At 40.1% G+C, this 17,326-nt stretch overlaps 1 protein-coding gene across 2 annotated transcripts in view; it reads left to right on the forward strand.

Moving 5' to 3' along the window:
* CORIN (corin, serine peptidase) overlaps positions 1 to 17,326 on the forward strand; it is a 450,167-nt gene that overhangs the window by 319,203 nt on the left and 113,638 nt on the right. For both annotated transcript variants that reach the window (XM_077279814.1, XM_077279815.1), the window contains exon 6: positions 15,286 to 15,399. In XM_077279814.1, the coding sequence (XP_077135929.1) occupies positions 15,286 to 15,399 (114 nt within the window). The remainder of the gene's footprint in view (positions 1 to 15,285; positions 15,400 to 17,326) is intronic.

Consider the following 17,326-nt stretch of genomic DNA (forward strand, 5'->3'; position numbering starts at 1 on the left):
CTTTAACTTGATTGATAGCTCACTGTCTTGTGTGACATTTCAAAACAGGAAAGGAAATCCGACAGTGAGCTATCAGTCAAGTTATAAAGGCTCCCTCTACCAGTAAAACAACTCGAGAATGCAGCAACAGATAGAAGATATAAAAGTGTTGATGGATTTAGATATCAAAGGACTGCACTCCCCATACATGTGGTTGGGAGTTGATCTTACTGACAGATTCTTTTTAATTGTTTGTTTTTATTTTTAGCAAAAACCACTTCTATGGCATCCATAGACCACATTAGGATTTAGTTTGAAGATTGTAGTGTATGTAGTCATAGAGTTAATAATACAATTCTATAACTATTTTTATATTTAAAGATGACCTTTCTCTGGGATAAAAGTGGCCAGTTTATGGTTTTCTTTTATTACAGCTGTTCTCTTTGCATATTTTTTTTAAACCAGCCATATGGTCCTAGATAAATGGGTCATTTCCTTATGTGTATTCAGTATGTAAATTTTTGTACTCTTTGTCAAGGGGGCGTTGCTCACAGGTCAGTAATGTAGAATCCTGTGAGCACTGCCCCCTGGTAAAGACCAAAAAACATAGCACTAAACTAAAAGGCTCATATCTCTGGGTCCCTGTGGTGGATTTAATAAAAAACAAAAAAGTTTCTCAAGAGAGAACTGGAATAAAATAACAGGAAAACCTAGCCACTTTTGACCTGGTGACAAATCCTCTTTAACTTTTTATTTTATGAATTTTAATTCTATGGATTCAAATTTGTTGTCAAGTATTTTTTAGTTTTCATCTTCTCTTTCTCTAAGCCTTTGTCAATCAATAGTACAACCATGGCTTCCTTCCTCAGTATGACGTGTCTCATGTCCAGTTACAGTATGGCATAGAAAATGGCCATTTGATTCCTTGATTGACAACTGACAAAAACCAAGCCACTACCATGGACTCCAGCCAGTACTGACAGTTGCGTTGGAGATTTTCCTTTTGTTTTCCACATGTTTTTGAGATTTTTATTTTAACGTCCAAATTTCATTCTGCATATGGCGTTAGCGATCATATCAAGTTTACTGTTTAAAACTGTGAAAAATTAATGACCTCAGGGAGCAAATGGTTTTGCCAAGATATGCTGCTTTTGAGAGCGACCCCTCCTGCTGTTGTGCCATTTGCCTGCTAATGTTTTCATGCTTTTTATTACATTTGGCAGATAACTATTCAAGGAACATTGCCCTATTAGGATTCTTTATAAATATTTATTTTGCTCAAAAAAAGTTTATGCCAAGTCTTCGAATCATAATTAGAATTTATCATTTTGAAACTTAAAAAGACCAAAGCTAATCTCTTATATATTAAAAAGGATTCCACTATACTTGGAACTAAGGGGTAGCGTTTCTCCTTGAGGAGAGTGACATGCCAGGCCTGGCATGTCAGAGTGAGTAAACTTGTACGGCATGCATGCATCTCTGGGAAATTAAATATGCAAATTTCCTCTTAATAGAGGAAGATGACTTGAACTCTAGTGACACCTATCAGAAGTAGCAATCCTAAAAGTCAATATCCACACTTTAAGGAGCCTAAGTCATTCAGCTTAGGATAAAAGCCAAACTAGAATCTCAGCCTCTCACCTAGCCAAATCAGATCCCATACTTTGAACTGATGAGTAGCAAAACTCTAAAACGTTGTGTCTGCAAATTGAGATTTTGTTTGGCTTTTATCTTAAGTCATATAGCAAGTCTCATTAACCCCTTCACAGCCTTAGACGTATCCATATGTCTTGACAACTTTACGCACACAGGATCGCTACGCGATCGCCATCAGGTGTTCATCGAATCTGACAGCTGACAGCCAGGTCTCACTGTTAGGAGCTATGCCAGCATTGCTCAAGGGAGTTTAAGCCCCTAAATGCTGCTATCGATATCAAATCTGTCGATTTAGATAGATCGGCACCCACGCGTCTGATCATTGCCATGGTGACCCGACGTCGGCATGATGACATCCGGGTCACCAAGGCTGGCAAGTTAGTTAGACCATTCTCAAAGCATGATCTAACAACCTTGTGTCAGTGCAAAACTGACAGTTTATAAAGCATTGTAATGCCTTATAACTGCTATCATTCTGCAAAAAGTGAAAGTCCCATAGAGCAGAGGTGTCAAACTGCATTCCTCAAGGGCCGCCAACAGGTCATGTTTTCAGGATTCCCTTGTATTGCACAGGTGATAATTTAATCACCTGCACAGAATTATTCCAGCACCTTGTGGAATGCTAAGGAAATCCTGAAAACATGACCTGTTGGCGGCCCTCGAGGAATGCAGTTTGACACCTCTGCCATAGAGGGATTAAGTAAAAACAGTAAAGAAAAATGTAAAAAGATAAAAATAATAATATATATATGATATATATATATATATATATATATATATATATATATATATATATATATATATATTGTACCCATAAATAAATATTTTTTGTGGGGGAAAAAAGTACACAAACTTTATTTTGCCGCATCCGGAATGACCAGACTTATCAAATTGTTCCACCAATTAACCCTTTCAGTAAACAACAAAAAAAAAAAACAGGCAAAAAACTAAAAGTGGAAGAAAATGCGATAAAAAGATTTTTTCTATAACATAGTTTTTATTGCGTAAAAGCGCTAAAACATGAAAAAATTACTGTATATACTCAAGTATAAGCCGAGATTTTCAGCCCACTTTTTTTTTTATACTTGACTCATACCCAAGGGTCGGCAGGGGAGGGGGAGCAGAGCTTTGTAATAATACTCACCTGCTCCTGGCGCGGTCCCTGCAGGTCCCTGGTTCTTCGGGCGCTGACAGCTTCTTCCTGTATTGAGCGGTCACATGATACCGCTCATTACAGTAATGAATATGGACCCGACTCCCATAGGGGTGGAGCCGCATATTCATTACTGTAATGAGCGGTACCATGTGACCGCTCACTACAGGAAGAAGCTGCCGGTGCCGGGGAACAGACGTGCAGGGACCGCACCAGGAGCAGGTGAGTATAACGCAGTGCACGATATTCACCTGCTCCCCGTTCCACCATCGGCGCCACTGCCTCTTCTGCATCCTCTGCAGTGACGGTCAGGTCAGAGGGCCCGATGACGCGATTAGTGTGCGCGCCGCCCTCTGCCTGAGTGTCAGTGCACAGGACGGAGAAGACACAGCGGCTGTCGGCGGTGGAACTGGAAGCAGGTGAATATAGCAAGTGCCGGGGGCCTGAGAGGTGAGTATGTGATTTTTTATTTTTTTAATCACAGCAACAGCATATGGGGCAAATACCTGTATGGAGCATCCTATGGGGCCATGTGCAGCATTATATGGGGCAAATATCTGTATGGAGCATCTTATGGGGCCATGTGCAGCATTATATGGGCAAATATCTGTATGGAGCATCTTATGGGGCCATGTGCAGCACTATATGGGACAATTATCTGTATGGAGCATCTTATGGGGCTATGTGCAGCATTATATGGGGCAAATATTTGTATGGGGCCATGTGCAGCACTATATGGGGCAATTATCTGTATGGAGCATCTTATGGGGCTATGTGCAGCATTATATGGGGCAAATATCTGTATGGGGCCATGTGCAGCATTATTTTGGGCAAATATCTGTATGGAGCATCTTATGGGGCTATGTGCAGCATTGTATGGGGCAAATATCTGTATGGGACCATGTGCAGCACTATATGGGGCAATTATCTGTATGGAGCATCTTATGGGGCTATGTGCAGCATTATATGGGGCAAATATCTGTATGGGGCCATGTGCAGCATTATATGGGGCAAATATCTCTGGAGCATCTTATGGGGCCATAATCCACATTTGTGAAGCATTATACGGGGCAAATGTGTCTATGGAGCATCTTATGGGGCCATAATCAGCATTTGTGCAGCATTATATGGGGCATATTTTAATATGGACCATATTATGGAGCCCATCATAAACTGTATGGAGCATTATATGGGGCATATTTTGTATGGAGCATCTTATGGGGCCCATCATGAACTGTATGGAGCATTATATGGGGCTCCTGATTCAATATGGATATTCAAAAACACTTAAACTACTGATGTCTCAATTAATTTTACTTTTATTGATATCTATTTTTATTTTTGAAATTTACCAGTAACTGCTGCATTTTCCACCCTAGGCTTATACTTGAGTCATTAACTTTTCCCAATTTTTTGTGGCAAAATTAGGGGGGTCGGCTTATACTCAGGTCAGCTTATACTCGAGTATATACGGTATATAAATGTGGCATCGCTGTAATCGTACTGACCCCAAAATAAAGCTGCCTTTACAATTTTGCGACAGGCCGAACGGCATAAAAAAACCAAAGACAATTTCTGAATTGTTGGTGTTTGTTCATTCTGGTTCCCAAAAATCTGAATAGACAGCGATCAAAAATGTCAAGTGCCCGAAAATGGCACCAGAAAACTCAACTCGTTCTGCAAAAAAACAAGCCCTCACATGACTCTGTCCGCAGAAATGTGGAAAAATTATAGCTCTCAAAATACGGAGATGCAGAAATTAGTTTTTGCAAAAAAAAGTGTTTTTTAGTGTGGGACAGCAGCCAAACATAATTATTTATTATTATTATAATTCATTTTTTATAGCTCCATTTATTCCATGGTGCTTTACACGTGGAAGGGGCAATTATAGACAAGTACAATAAACATGAGTAAAACAAGTCACACACAAGTGCAGAGGGAGAGAGGACCCTGTCGCAAAGGGCTCACAGTCTACAGGGAATGGGTGAGGATACACTAGGAGAGGGTAATGCTAGTTGTGCGGCGGTTCAGCAGACTAAGGATCACTGAAGGTTGTAGTTGTATGCTTGTCGGAAGAGGTGGGTCTTCAGGTTCTTTTTGAAGATTTCCATGGTAGGTGAGAGTCTGATGTGTTGGGGTAGAGAGTTCCAGAGTATGGGGGAAGCGTGGGAGAAGTCTTGTAGCTGTTGTGGGAAGAAGAGATAAGAGGGGAGTAGAGAAGGAGATCTTGAGAGGATCGAAGGTTGCGTGTGGGTAAGTAGCGGGAGACCATGTCACAGATGTATGGAGGAGACAGGTTGTAGATGGCTTTGTATGTCATAGTTAGGGTTTTGAACTGGAGCCTCTGGACAAAAGGAAGCCAGTGAAGGGCTTGGCAGAGAGGTGAGGCTGGGGAATAACGGGGAGACAGGTGGATTAATCAGGTAGCAGAGTATAGGATGGATTGGAGAGGTGCTAGAGGGGAGACCAGAGAGTAGGAGGTTGTAGTAGTCGAGGCGGGAGATGATAAGGGCGTGCACTAGTGTTTTTGTGGTTTCATGGTCAATACACAGATCCGGGAAATATTTTTGCGTTTGAGTCAGCAGGAGGAGGCAAGGGCTTGGATATGTGGCTTGAAAGGGAGGGCAGAGTCGAGGATCACCCCGAGCGTGTGGGACTGGGGAAAGTGAGCATCCATTGACATTGATGGATAGGTCTTGTGGAGGGGCATAGTGAGATGGGGGGAAAGATGATGAATTCTGTTTTGTCCATAATAAAAATAATATAAATCTGGTATCGCTGTAATCACACCGACGTGAAGAACAAAGTTGTATAATCACTTATGATGCACAAGGAATGGCATAAAAAATAAATAAAACCAATTATTGACCTGTTGTTGATTTGTTCATTCTTCCTCCCAAAAATCTCAGCAAGGCTCGTCTGATATTTATCCTGCCCGCTGCACTAAGCGCTTACACCGGGGTTTCCGTGTAAATCTCTGAAATACGTGATTCAAATGGAACCCCCGGCGGAAATTCCCCATAATGAGGAAGATGGAATCACTTTGGCCTATGATCTGGCGGTATCCGTGTTTTTATGCGTGCTTAAAAGTGCGATTGGCCACAGTTTTGTGCATCTCTGAAAAGAAGGACAGAACTGAACAGAAGCCAGATGGAGTCCAGAGCAACTCTGCTCCAGAAGCACAAGCTGGACATAACGTACATGGCATTAAAATGTACGGGCACTACAATAGCAGATTTGCAATTTTCACTCGGCAACATCCACTGCTGCTTGTTTCTGGAAAACACCCATGATGTCAAATCATCACTTCTTCTGTAGATAAAATTCCTAAAGGGGTATAATATCCAAAATGGGGTCACTTGAGGGGGTATTCTGCTCTTTTAGCTCTTAGGGGCTCTGTATGGCTAAGCAGTAATGTACAGCCACAAATGGGGTAATTCCATGTTCAGCAGAAATTGTGTGACAAATTTTAGTGCCATTTGTACCCATTTCCCCTAAAAATTGTAATTTTTTTTCTTCAGTGCCCAATGGTATAAAGTTCTGTGACACACCCATGGTGTCAACATTATCACTGCACAAATAGATGAATTCACTGAGTGGTATAGTTAGTAAAATGACACCACCTATGTGAATTGCCTCTTCTGAGAAAAAGAGGACTTAAACTCTTGCCAACCGCAACAAAATGCAACATGTTGTGTTCGACGCAGCGTCAAAACGACGCATGCAGAGACATCCGCATACATCCGCAAGGCCTGCGTACCCAATGTTAAAGATAGGTTACGCAGGATGCATGCCAATGTAGGCAGAGCTGAAGGAAGAGGCGTGGCAGTGGGCAAGGCTTAACGGAGGAACTACACAGCCCTCCACAAAGCATCCGCAAATGTGAAACTAGCCTTACCCTTGTGAAAAGGAAAACTTTGGAACCAAACAACATTTTTACGGGAAAAAATAGCTTTTTCATTCACAGTTCAACATTATAAACTTCTGTGAAGTACCTCAGGGTTCAAGGTGCTCATCACATGTCTAGATAAATTCCTTGAGGGATCTAGTTTCCAAAATGGGTTCCTTTGTGGGTTTCCACTGTTTAGGCACATCAGGGTCTCTCCAAACACGACATGGCATCCGCTAATGATTCAAGCAATTTTTGCGTTCAAAAATTCAAGACGCTCCTTCCTTTCCAAGACCTGCTGTGCGACCAAACAGTAGTTTTTCCCCACAAATTGTATGGTGCATTTTCTCCTGTCACGCTTGTGAAAATTCTAAATTTGAGCTTATAAAACATTTTTGCGGGAAAAATTTTACTTTTTATCTATATTATAAACTTCTGTGAAGCACCTGAAGGTTCTAGGTGCTCACCAACATCTATTGGGAGTATCGACATACTCAGGAGAAATTGCATAACAAATTTTGGTGTCCATTTTCTCCTGTTATGCTTGTGAAAATAAAAAAAATTGGGGCTAAAGTAAACTTTTTGTGAAAAAAGGAAAATATTTTTTTTTTCCTTCCACTTTGCATTAATTCAAGTGATGCACCTAAAGGGTTAATAACCTTCTTGAACGTCATTTTGAGGACTTTGAAGTTTTTAGTATGCTGTCACTTTTGAGTATTTTCAGTAATATAGGCTCCAAAGTCACTTCAAATGTGAGGTGGTCCCTAAAAAAATGGTTTTGTAAATTTTATATGAAAAATGAGAAATCGCTGGTCAACTAGTGACCCATCTGGTTAATGTTATTTATTAACTATTTTGTGTGACATAATGCTCTGGTTTAAGGGCTTCAAATTTAAAAGTTTGAAAATTTTGACATTTTTGAGTTTTTCTTTCCACAAATAAGCGAAAGTCATAGCGAACAAATTTTAACGCTCTCATGATGTACAATATGTCACTAAAAAGCCATCTCAGAATCAGTGGGATCCGTTGAAGCTTTCCAGAGTTATTACAACATGAAGTGACAGTGGTCAGAATTGTAAAATTTGGCCTGGTCATGAAGGTGAAAGCAGGCTTGGGAGGTGAAGGTGTTAAAGGGTTAAAATTGACTTTTAGGATTGCTATCTCCTATAAATGGCACAGGAGTTCAAGTCCTCTTCCTCTATGAAGAAGCAACTTGCATATCCTCTTATTGTGATCTTTATATTAAAAAATATTGTGCTCTGTAAGGAGCTTTTTCACACTTGGGTATGTCAAATAGGCCTGTTTTTGACATATGTGGTCAATAAAGCAATGTGCCTAAGTATCTTCCTTCACTTTTACAATTGACTTGTACAGGCAGTTCAGGGTAGGGCAGTGTAAAACATTTATCAAAGTTTTTATGGCACCTTCCCCTGAGTCATTGAGCTGAAGTTTGCATATCATCTTGTAGATCAAGAAAAAACAATGATATAACTGAGCTCACAGTGCACTTGCAGTCTATGGCTCCGCTTTTCTTCTCATTGTTGGTACCCCCATACTTCCTGATTAACAGTAGAGACTGAGGCTCTACTAAATGTTGTCACCTTTGCTCTCCTCTATCAATCAAGAAGTGGGGGCAGTGTTGGTGGGGAAAAGCGAAGAAGAAAAGTAGACTGCAAGTGCACTGACACACAGGGGCACTGACTCACAGATGTACTTTTGAGCCTAAATTGCCTCTTAATAAAAGTCAAATTTTAGTGCAGTGGATGGCGCCATGAAAGTTATCTGTATTTATAAAGCTGAGTGTATGTATGTGTGTATGTGCGTGTATGTATCAAGCCACGCCCACTCCACATAGCCCCGCCCACTCAGCAGTGTCACCCAGGATAGGATTAGATACACAGCTCAGCAGACGGTATCACCCAGGATAGGATTAGATACACAGCTCAGTAGACTGTCACACAGGATAGGATTAGATACACAGCTCAGCAGACGGTATCACCCAGGATAGGATTAGATACACAGCTCAGTAGACTGTCACACAGGATAGGATTAGATACATAGCTCAGCAGACGGTATCACACAGGATAGGATTAGATACACAGCTCAGTAGACTGTCACACAGGATAGGATTAGATACACAGCTCAGTAGACTGTCACACAGGATAGGATTAGATACACAGCTCAGCAGACAGTATCACACAGGATAAGATTACATACACTGCTCAGCAGATGGTATCACACAGGATAAGATTACATACACTGCTCAGCAGATGGTATCACACAGGATAGGATTAGATACACAGCTCAGTAGACTGTCACACAGGATAGGATTAGATACATAGCTCTTCAGCTAGTCTTATATAATGTTTTACATTGCTCCATCCTACAATACCTTCACTGACAGGTAATGTAACTGAACAGACAGGTTCCCCTTAAAGGGAATGTGTCATCAGAAAATGACCCTCTATTTAAATCAGGTTTATATATGAAATATATATTTTTTAATTTTAAAAATAGAAACCTTAAACTGGACACTGGAACTGTTTTTATACACACATTTCTTGTTCATTCGTTCATTCAGAAAATTTATATGTATGTTAGCAGTACTAAACTGACTCTGGCCCAATCTTCTGTATTTAAGCATCTAATAAGCGTGTACAAAGGCAATTGTGAAGGAAGGGGAGATGATGAGCTGTGACATCACCTACAACCCCTGGCGAAAATTAAGGAATCACCGGCCTTGGAGGATGTTCATTCAGTTGTTTAATTTAGTAGAAAAAAAGCAGAGCACAGACATGGCACAAAGCTAAAGTCATTTCAAATGGCAACTTTCCGGCTTTAAGAAACACTAAAAGAAATCAAGAACAAAAAATGTGGTAGTCAGTAATGGTTACCTTTTTTAACAAAGCATAGGGGGAAAATTATGAAATCACTCAATTCTGAGGAAACATCCTTTCAATTGATAAGATAAGAAAAGTGTCCAAAATATCAACATAAACTTGTGCATTTATTGAAGATGTAATGACAGCCATCTCCCCAGTGCCTTTACCTGACATGCAGCCCCATATCATCAATGACTGTGGAAATTTGCATGTTCTCTTCAGGCAGTCATCTTTATAAATCTCATTAGAATGGCACCAAACAAAAGTTCCAGCATCATCACCTTGCCCAATGCAGATTTGCGATTCATCACTGAATATGACTTTCATCCAGTTATCCACAGTCCACGATTGCTTTTCCTTAGCCCATTGTAACCTTGTTTTTTCTGTTTAGGTGGTAATGATGGCTTTCGTTTAGCTTTTCTGCATGTAAATCCCATTTCCTTTCGGCGGTTTCTTACAGTTCAGTGACAGACGTTGACTCCAGTTTCCACCCATTCGTTCCTCGTTTGTTTTGTTGTGCATTTCCTGTTTTGGAGACATATTGCTTTAAGTTTCCGGTCTTGACGCTTTGATGTCTTCCTTGGTCTACCAGTATGTTTGCCTTTAACAACCTTCCCATGTTGTTTGTATTTGGTCCAGATTTTAGCCACAGCTCACTGTGAACAACCAACATCTTTTGCAACATTGCGTGATGATTTGCCCTCTTTAAAGAGTTTGATAATCCTCTCCTTTGTTTCAATTGACATCTCTCGTGTTGGAGCCATGATTCATGTCAGTCCACTTGGTGCAACAGCTCTCCAAGGTCTGATCACTCCTTTTTAGATGCTGACTAATGAGCATATCTAATTTGATGCAGGTGTTATTTTTAGGGGTGAAAATTTACAGGGCGATTCCATAATTGTTTCCTCAGAATTGTAATACTCAATAATTTTTCCCCTATGCTTGGTTAAAAAAGTAACCATTACTGACTACCACATTTTTTGTTCTTGATTTCTTTTAGTGTTTCTTAAAACCAGAATGTTGCCATTTGAAATGACTGTAGCTTTGTGCCATGTCTGTGATCTGCTTTTTTCCTACAAAATTAAACTGAATGAACATCCTCCAAGGCCGGTGATTCCATAATTTTTGCCAGGGGTAGTATTATGTATGGTGGATCCTGTGCAAAGTCATCTGTAAAAAATTGGAAGTATGAGTTTAAAAAAGTCCCAGTGGCCAGTGAAAGATTTCTATTTTTTTTAAAACACTGATTATGATATACATAAAAAGATCACCAACAATTTTTAAGAATAGTACAATTAACACAAAAAACTGATTTTTTTTAAATAAATATTTTCCTGATTATATATTATGGAAAAAAATCCTATCACCTGATAGCTCCCTTGCATAATTAGTTAAAATCGCATTCTGTTTCAGAAATTTATGGCAGTGTTCTTGGTCTTTTTTGGCTTTCCCAATTAAGTGAATGGAAGGGGTGGCACATAATACCTGACTGAATCCAGCAGCATGACATAGGGTATTATTATTGTGTTATTTGCAGGTCCCAAAGGTCGTACCCTCCTCTATTTAAAATTCAAGCTCTATCATCCTGTGTATAGGAACATATTTTAATGTGCCTGTTATTTCTGTACAGACAACCAAGATAAATGGCGATCTTATACCATAAGTGCCAATCAACAAAAGCATAGCCAAAAATACTCAACATGACTGATATTCTTTTCCTTATGAGCTTGCCATTGATTTTGAAATGCAGGAAACACACAGGAACCGATTGATCAAAACTAGAGATCTTCTTTTCGATCTTGATGAGGGGAGTGTTGGAGTCACACACTCCTTATTCATTTAGAGCAGTTTCTCAACTCCAGTCCTCAAAACCCACTAACAGGTCAAGTTTTCAGGATTTCCTTAGTATTGCACAGGTGATCGCCTGCTAAAGCATTAATTCCATCGCCTATGCAGTACTAAGGAAATCCTGAAAACATGACCTGTTGGTGGGTCATGAGGACTGGAGTTGAGAAACACTGATTTAGAGGCACATGCCCGTTAGTTAATCAGGTAGATCTGATGAGTGGCGTTCACCTCCGCCCGCCACGTCAGAGATATTACTTCTACAGCCAGCAATAGACAGTGCTGCATAGAGGCTATGTAACACAACCGATGCAATTTTTTTTCTTCTAATGAAACTCATTTGCAGAAATGAGTTTTAGCTCAAAATACATATATTTAAGTAAAAGTAATAACCTTTAACATTTCAATTGGACCCAATAATATAATTAGAGTTAAAGCACCACTCCAATGATTTTTCTTATTCCAGTGCAGTTCAGTGAAGTGGCGCAACTAAGTCAGTTCCCTGCACTCAGCATTATACTTACCAGCCACCATGTTCAGCTCTTCCTGGCTCCGCTATGGTCCCATCTTGTGACCACAACTTCTGACTGACGGGAAGTCAGAGGTAGCGGTCACAAGCTCTCAGTGTAAGTCTATGGGAGCCTCGTTCTGGCCTGGTTCTGGCTCTCATAGACTTACATTGAGATGTGACTTTCGGGTTGCCCATCAAACACTGGAGTGATCCAAGAAGACCGACCAGAGAGGCGCTGATAAAACCTGGAGATGGCAGCTGGTGGGTATAAGACTGCGAGAAGGGAACTTAGATTAGTAACACTACTCCTGTACTGCAATAAAAAATTGCTGGAGTGGTGCTTTACTTTACTCCTTAGTATCACAGCCAGTCTGGTGAATATTTACATTTGGAATGTCTAAGGAGTTGTTACAATGTTGGTATGATAACTACCATACTTTAAATTGTCTATACATACTAGCCTTAAATCTTTTTCACCAAGAAAAGCAGCAATGAAGAAAGGTGAAACCCAGTGGATTCCGCTATTATAGTCTGCCGTTCTCATAGTTATCTCTAAGTTAGATGGAATGAATGGCGTCATCCATTATCAGAACCAAGATATCATTTTTTGCAGACTTTATAGATAACATGTTCCTGCAAAGATCTGAAGCTGCCGGATTTGCCTTGTAATGATGCAAAAGCAACATAACCTTGATATCCTCTGGCAATCCTTGGTTCCAAAAGTCCTTGGAAAGTTCTGCATGGGTTCCCTTGAAGTTGATTTGAAGAGCAAATATTTTTTTGTTTTCTTTTCTATCAAGGACAATGACTTTCACCAGCATTATAAAGTGGTTAATTCCTATAATTCTTCATGTAGATGCATTTAATAAGAAACATGCAGGATTTCCTTTCTTTATATACTGTATTTACAAGGACTAATAAAAGTACACTGAAATTCTGAATACTAAAACTTACATCTTCTTAGAAGTTACACCCAATACTGTAACTTTTAAAGCTTGTAACGTTACAATATTGTAACTTGTAACTTTTTGAAACAAAACTTTCTAATTCCTAGACCATGCGAACTGAAAGTATTCAACAAATTTATGAAAGCGGTTCATACTTTTAGATAAATATGTCTAATTTTACAAATATATTCACAAAAAAGGAACAGCACAAATCTTTAACTTATCTCCGGGTGCAATTTCCTCCAGGTAACCTGTTCACCGGTTAACTCAAATGAAAATGGAGTGCTGCCTTCTTTTTTGAACTTTATAATTTTACAAATAGAGACACAAAAAATCCCACTCAACAGATCAAAAGAAGATTAATAACTCCAACTCTATATCAAGAGTTAAGGGCTCATACTCGCATGCGAGAAACTCGGATGAGTCTCGCATGTCAATACCTGGAACTTCATCCGGCACTCAGGAGCGGAGCGTGCGGCTCCATGTATTCCTATGCGGCCGCACGTTCCGATCTGAGTGCCAGGTATTGACTTGCGAGACTCATCCGAGTTTCTCGCATGTGAGTATGAGCCCTTACACAGAAAAAAACTCTAAATACTAAATACAAAAGAGATGAGGTCCAGAGAGTCTTTTGGAAGATTAATTAGTTTATTATACACAAAACATACGAAGAACGGTGAAACGCGCGTTGAGGCGGCAGGCTGGGGTCCACGTTTTCCACCACATGTAAGCTATATGACGGCACATGCACCTTATGTTTAATTTATGTTGTTCTGCATCTTTTTATATATCTGCATTATTGCACCGAGGTCCCCGTGCACTAGCACCTTATTTTTTCTATGGGACAACATGTGCAATAGCTTTTCAACATATCTGCTTCATTATGATATTAAGTGACTGCTTGTAGCCTTATTACACAGAGATTCCCGTGCACATGCACTTTATATGTTTTTATTGGGACAATACGTGCAATAGGCTTCAATATATCAATTTCAGTTTTTTATACTGATTTAGAATTTTATTAATATCTGTCTGATTTGTAGGCTTCTATATATTGGTAATTTTTATGAAATAATTTGTGCAATATTGTACTTGGTATTTTTGATCAGTTGTACTATAACATTGATTAATTATGATCCTTGTGAGAGAGCTTATATTATAATATTTGGATTTATTGATAATAATTTGCAGATAATGAATATTCTATATATTGTGCATAACTTATTTAGCTTTACATTGTGACTGAATTCCCCCTGCTTGGTTAGCGATACTCTGACGAATGATATTAATATTATGTTTTGTGTATAATAAAGTAATTAATCTTCCAAAAGACACTCTGGACCTCATCTTTTTTGTATTTAGAGTTTTTTTTTCTGTGTTACTAATTTTACAAATGCCTAGTCAAATTTTACAGCATGTATTAAGTGGAGTATTTTATGCCGGAAATGTGCACCACAATTGTGGTGTATTTCTGGCAAATGGTGTTATTTGTTATGCCACTTCCATTTCCTAATATTACACCCATTTTCAGCAAGGCAATACACCCTAGATGCACAAATTGGAAAACGTGTCTAAAACACATAATAAATAAGTCATGAAAGACAGTTTTTTTCCACAAATTATGGCAGAATTGTCTCATTTAGGCCATGTGCACATGTTCAGTATTTGTTCAGTATTTTACATCAGTATGTGTAAGCCAAAACCAGGAATGGAACAATCACAAGAAAAAGTATAATAGAAACACGTCACCACTTCTGTATTTATCACCCACTCCTGGTTTTGGCTTACAAATACTGATGAGTAATACTGACCAAATACTGGCATGTGAACGTTACCCTTCCTTGATAAATATGCCTAAATGTCTTAAAGGGATTAACCAGGATTGGAAAAACATCACTGTATTCTTCCAAAATCAGCACCACAATTGTCAGTTTTTGTGTGTTATTGCCACCCGCCACATCCATATCCACGGAGCTGAGATACAACACCAGACAAAACCCATAGACAAGTGCGGCACGGTTTCTGGAAGACAGCAGCCAAAAAGAACCTGACGACCCACCTCTTCCGACAAGCCTACAATGTGCAGTAACCACCGATTGACCAAACCGCTGCATGACCAGCTCTATCCTCACCTACTGTATTCTCACCCATCCCTTGTAGATTGTGAGCCCTCGCGGGCAGGGTCCTCTCTCCTCCTGTACCAGTCGTGACTTGTATTGTTTAAGATTATTATACTTGTTTTTATTATGTATACCCCTCCTCACATGTAAAGCGCCATGGAATAAATGGCGCTATAATAATAAATAATAATATTTACCAAATTCTGAGCATCCCTTTAAGCGGTGACTTTACCAGTAGCTACTACAGTACACAACACTATCATTTCTGTTTCCCTTAATTGTTCTTTTTTTTTACCTTGCTAGTATTGTGCGGGGAACATGACAGTTTTATGTGCAGCAATGGAGTCTGCATAGCCAAGAAACTGACGTGCAATGGATACAATGACTGTGATGACTGGAGCGACGAGGTACATTGCAGTAAGTCATTCTTGCTCATACTGGTAAATACACAGAATAACTTCAAAAAGGGTTTACAGTGATAGCATCTAGAAATTATTAGATGAGATTTCTGGATTGGCAAACAAGATCTAAAACCATCATTGCCAACTGTTCCGGAATGAAAAATAGGCTCCCAAAAGAGAGAAGACCTTCAAGAATAATGACAGAGTTAGAAAACCTCTTGTGCCACTGATGAATCCTCCTGGGATTAGTAAGGGATTGTGGTAGGTTTCTTGTGACCTGGATACTTAAGGCGGTAGGAGCGGAGGCATGCAAAGATGTTGAAGAATTGGTGTAATATGGGTGTAGAGGTGGCGTGACCTATAAAATGGGATGCCAATCAGCTAAAGTGGCAAGTATGGGTTAGCTATTTCAGGACCACCCTTAGACTATATAGATCGGAGCAGTCAGTGTTCAAAAAAGTAAAAAAATAATAGTATGACAATGACATGAAAATGAAGTTCCATGTATCATGAAAAAGATGAAAAAATTATTTGCATATCCGAACACTTTGTCACTCTTTAAAGGAAATCTGTCACCATCTTCTGAGCTCAGCATAATGTACAGGCAGAGACCCCGATTTCAGCCGTATATCATATATTGGGGTTTTTGCTGCAATTTTGATTCAATCACTTTTATCTGCTATAGATGTATCAGTTCTCTGAGTGCTAAGCTCCGTATAACCCCGGATTGGCTGCTTTCTGTGTACACTGTGTGTAGGCAGAAAGCTGCCAATCAGTGGTTGGGGCGGAAATACAAAGAGCTTATGAATATTGAGGACTACATGGCAGCGGGTTTACTAGTCATCTAGTGATAATCTCCTGCTGATAAAACAGTGATTTTATCAAAACTACAGAAAGCAACCATGTAAGTGACACATTGCTGGAATCAGGGTCTCTACAGTGTACATTATGCTGCTCTCAGATTAGCTAGCAAAAACCTGATAATAGATTCCCTTTAAACCACATGTGTGAAAAAGACAAAAATGTGCCTGTTAAGAATGGGGTAAATTGCCTGGTCTTGAAATGATTAAAGAGTACCTGTCACCAGATTAAACATGGTAAGTTCTTGCACTTATTTTACTCCTGCTGCTCCTTTGAATATTTCAATTTTTTTATTTTTTTTAAATGGTGCTATGGTTTCATAGATATGGGTATTTTTATGGTCTTAACTAATGGGGCGGTGCTTACAAGGTAACAATGCAGAGAAACCTAAATATACACCTTCTGAGACACCTGTGAGAACTGCCCCCTTGGTAAAGGCCATATGTAGCGCCCCCACTGCCGCAGGGCCGAGGGGTACCCGGTACCGGGCCTCTGAGTCTCTCATATATTATATTCTGCTCTGGGGTTGTCACGGTGGCTAGGCCCGGTCCGTGACCCTGCTGAGGGGCGTACAGTGATAGATATGATGGATGATGGTGGTGGTGGTGCTGTAGTGGTAAATAATGAGGACACCAGGTTGCAGTCTCTTTACCTCTTTACTGAAGGTTTTAGAGTCCTCAGTCCAGAGCGCTGTCAACAGGGCTGTCTGAGACCGGCCGGTCCAAAGGCACATCCGGAGTTCTCTTTACAGGTGGGAATCAGTGTCTACCTTCTAGCGCTGTGTGTTGTAGTCCTTCCCTGCTGAGCTCCCGGGGTAGTCCTCACAACTGCTTCTGTCTGTCTCTGATGTTCGTTCTCTCCGTCCCCCAGATGATATGGTAGGACGCACCCGTATGACGGGGTAGGCCTGGAGTTCTTCCGGGACCCTAGAGTCGCCCCTCTCCCACAGCTGCCTCCGTTGTCTGCTTAGGTGATTTGTGTGAGACAGCCAACCTATAATTGGCTGTCCTGCCGTGGTTTGCAGTAGTACCTAAAGTCTCTTACTTGCTCGGCGTTCCGGCCACCGACTGTTTGCGCCTCAG

Source organism: Ranitomeya variabilis, chromosome 1 (genome assembly GCF_051348905.1).
Source record: "Ranitomeya variabilis isolate aRanVar5 chromosome 1, aRanVar5.hap1, whole genome shotgun sequence".
Taxonomy (NCBI): domain Eukaryota; kingdom Metazoa; phylum Chordata; class Amphibia; order Anura; family Dendrobatidae; genus Ranitomeya; species Ranitomeya variabilis.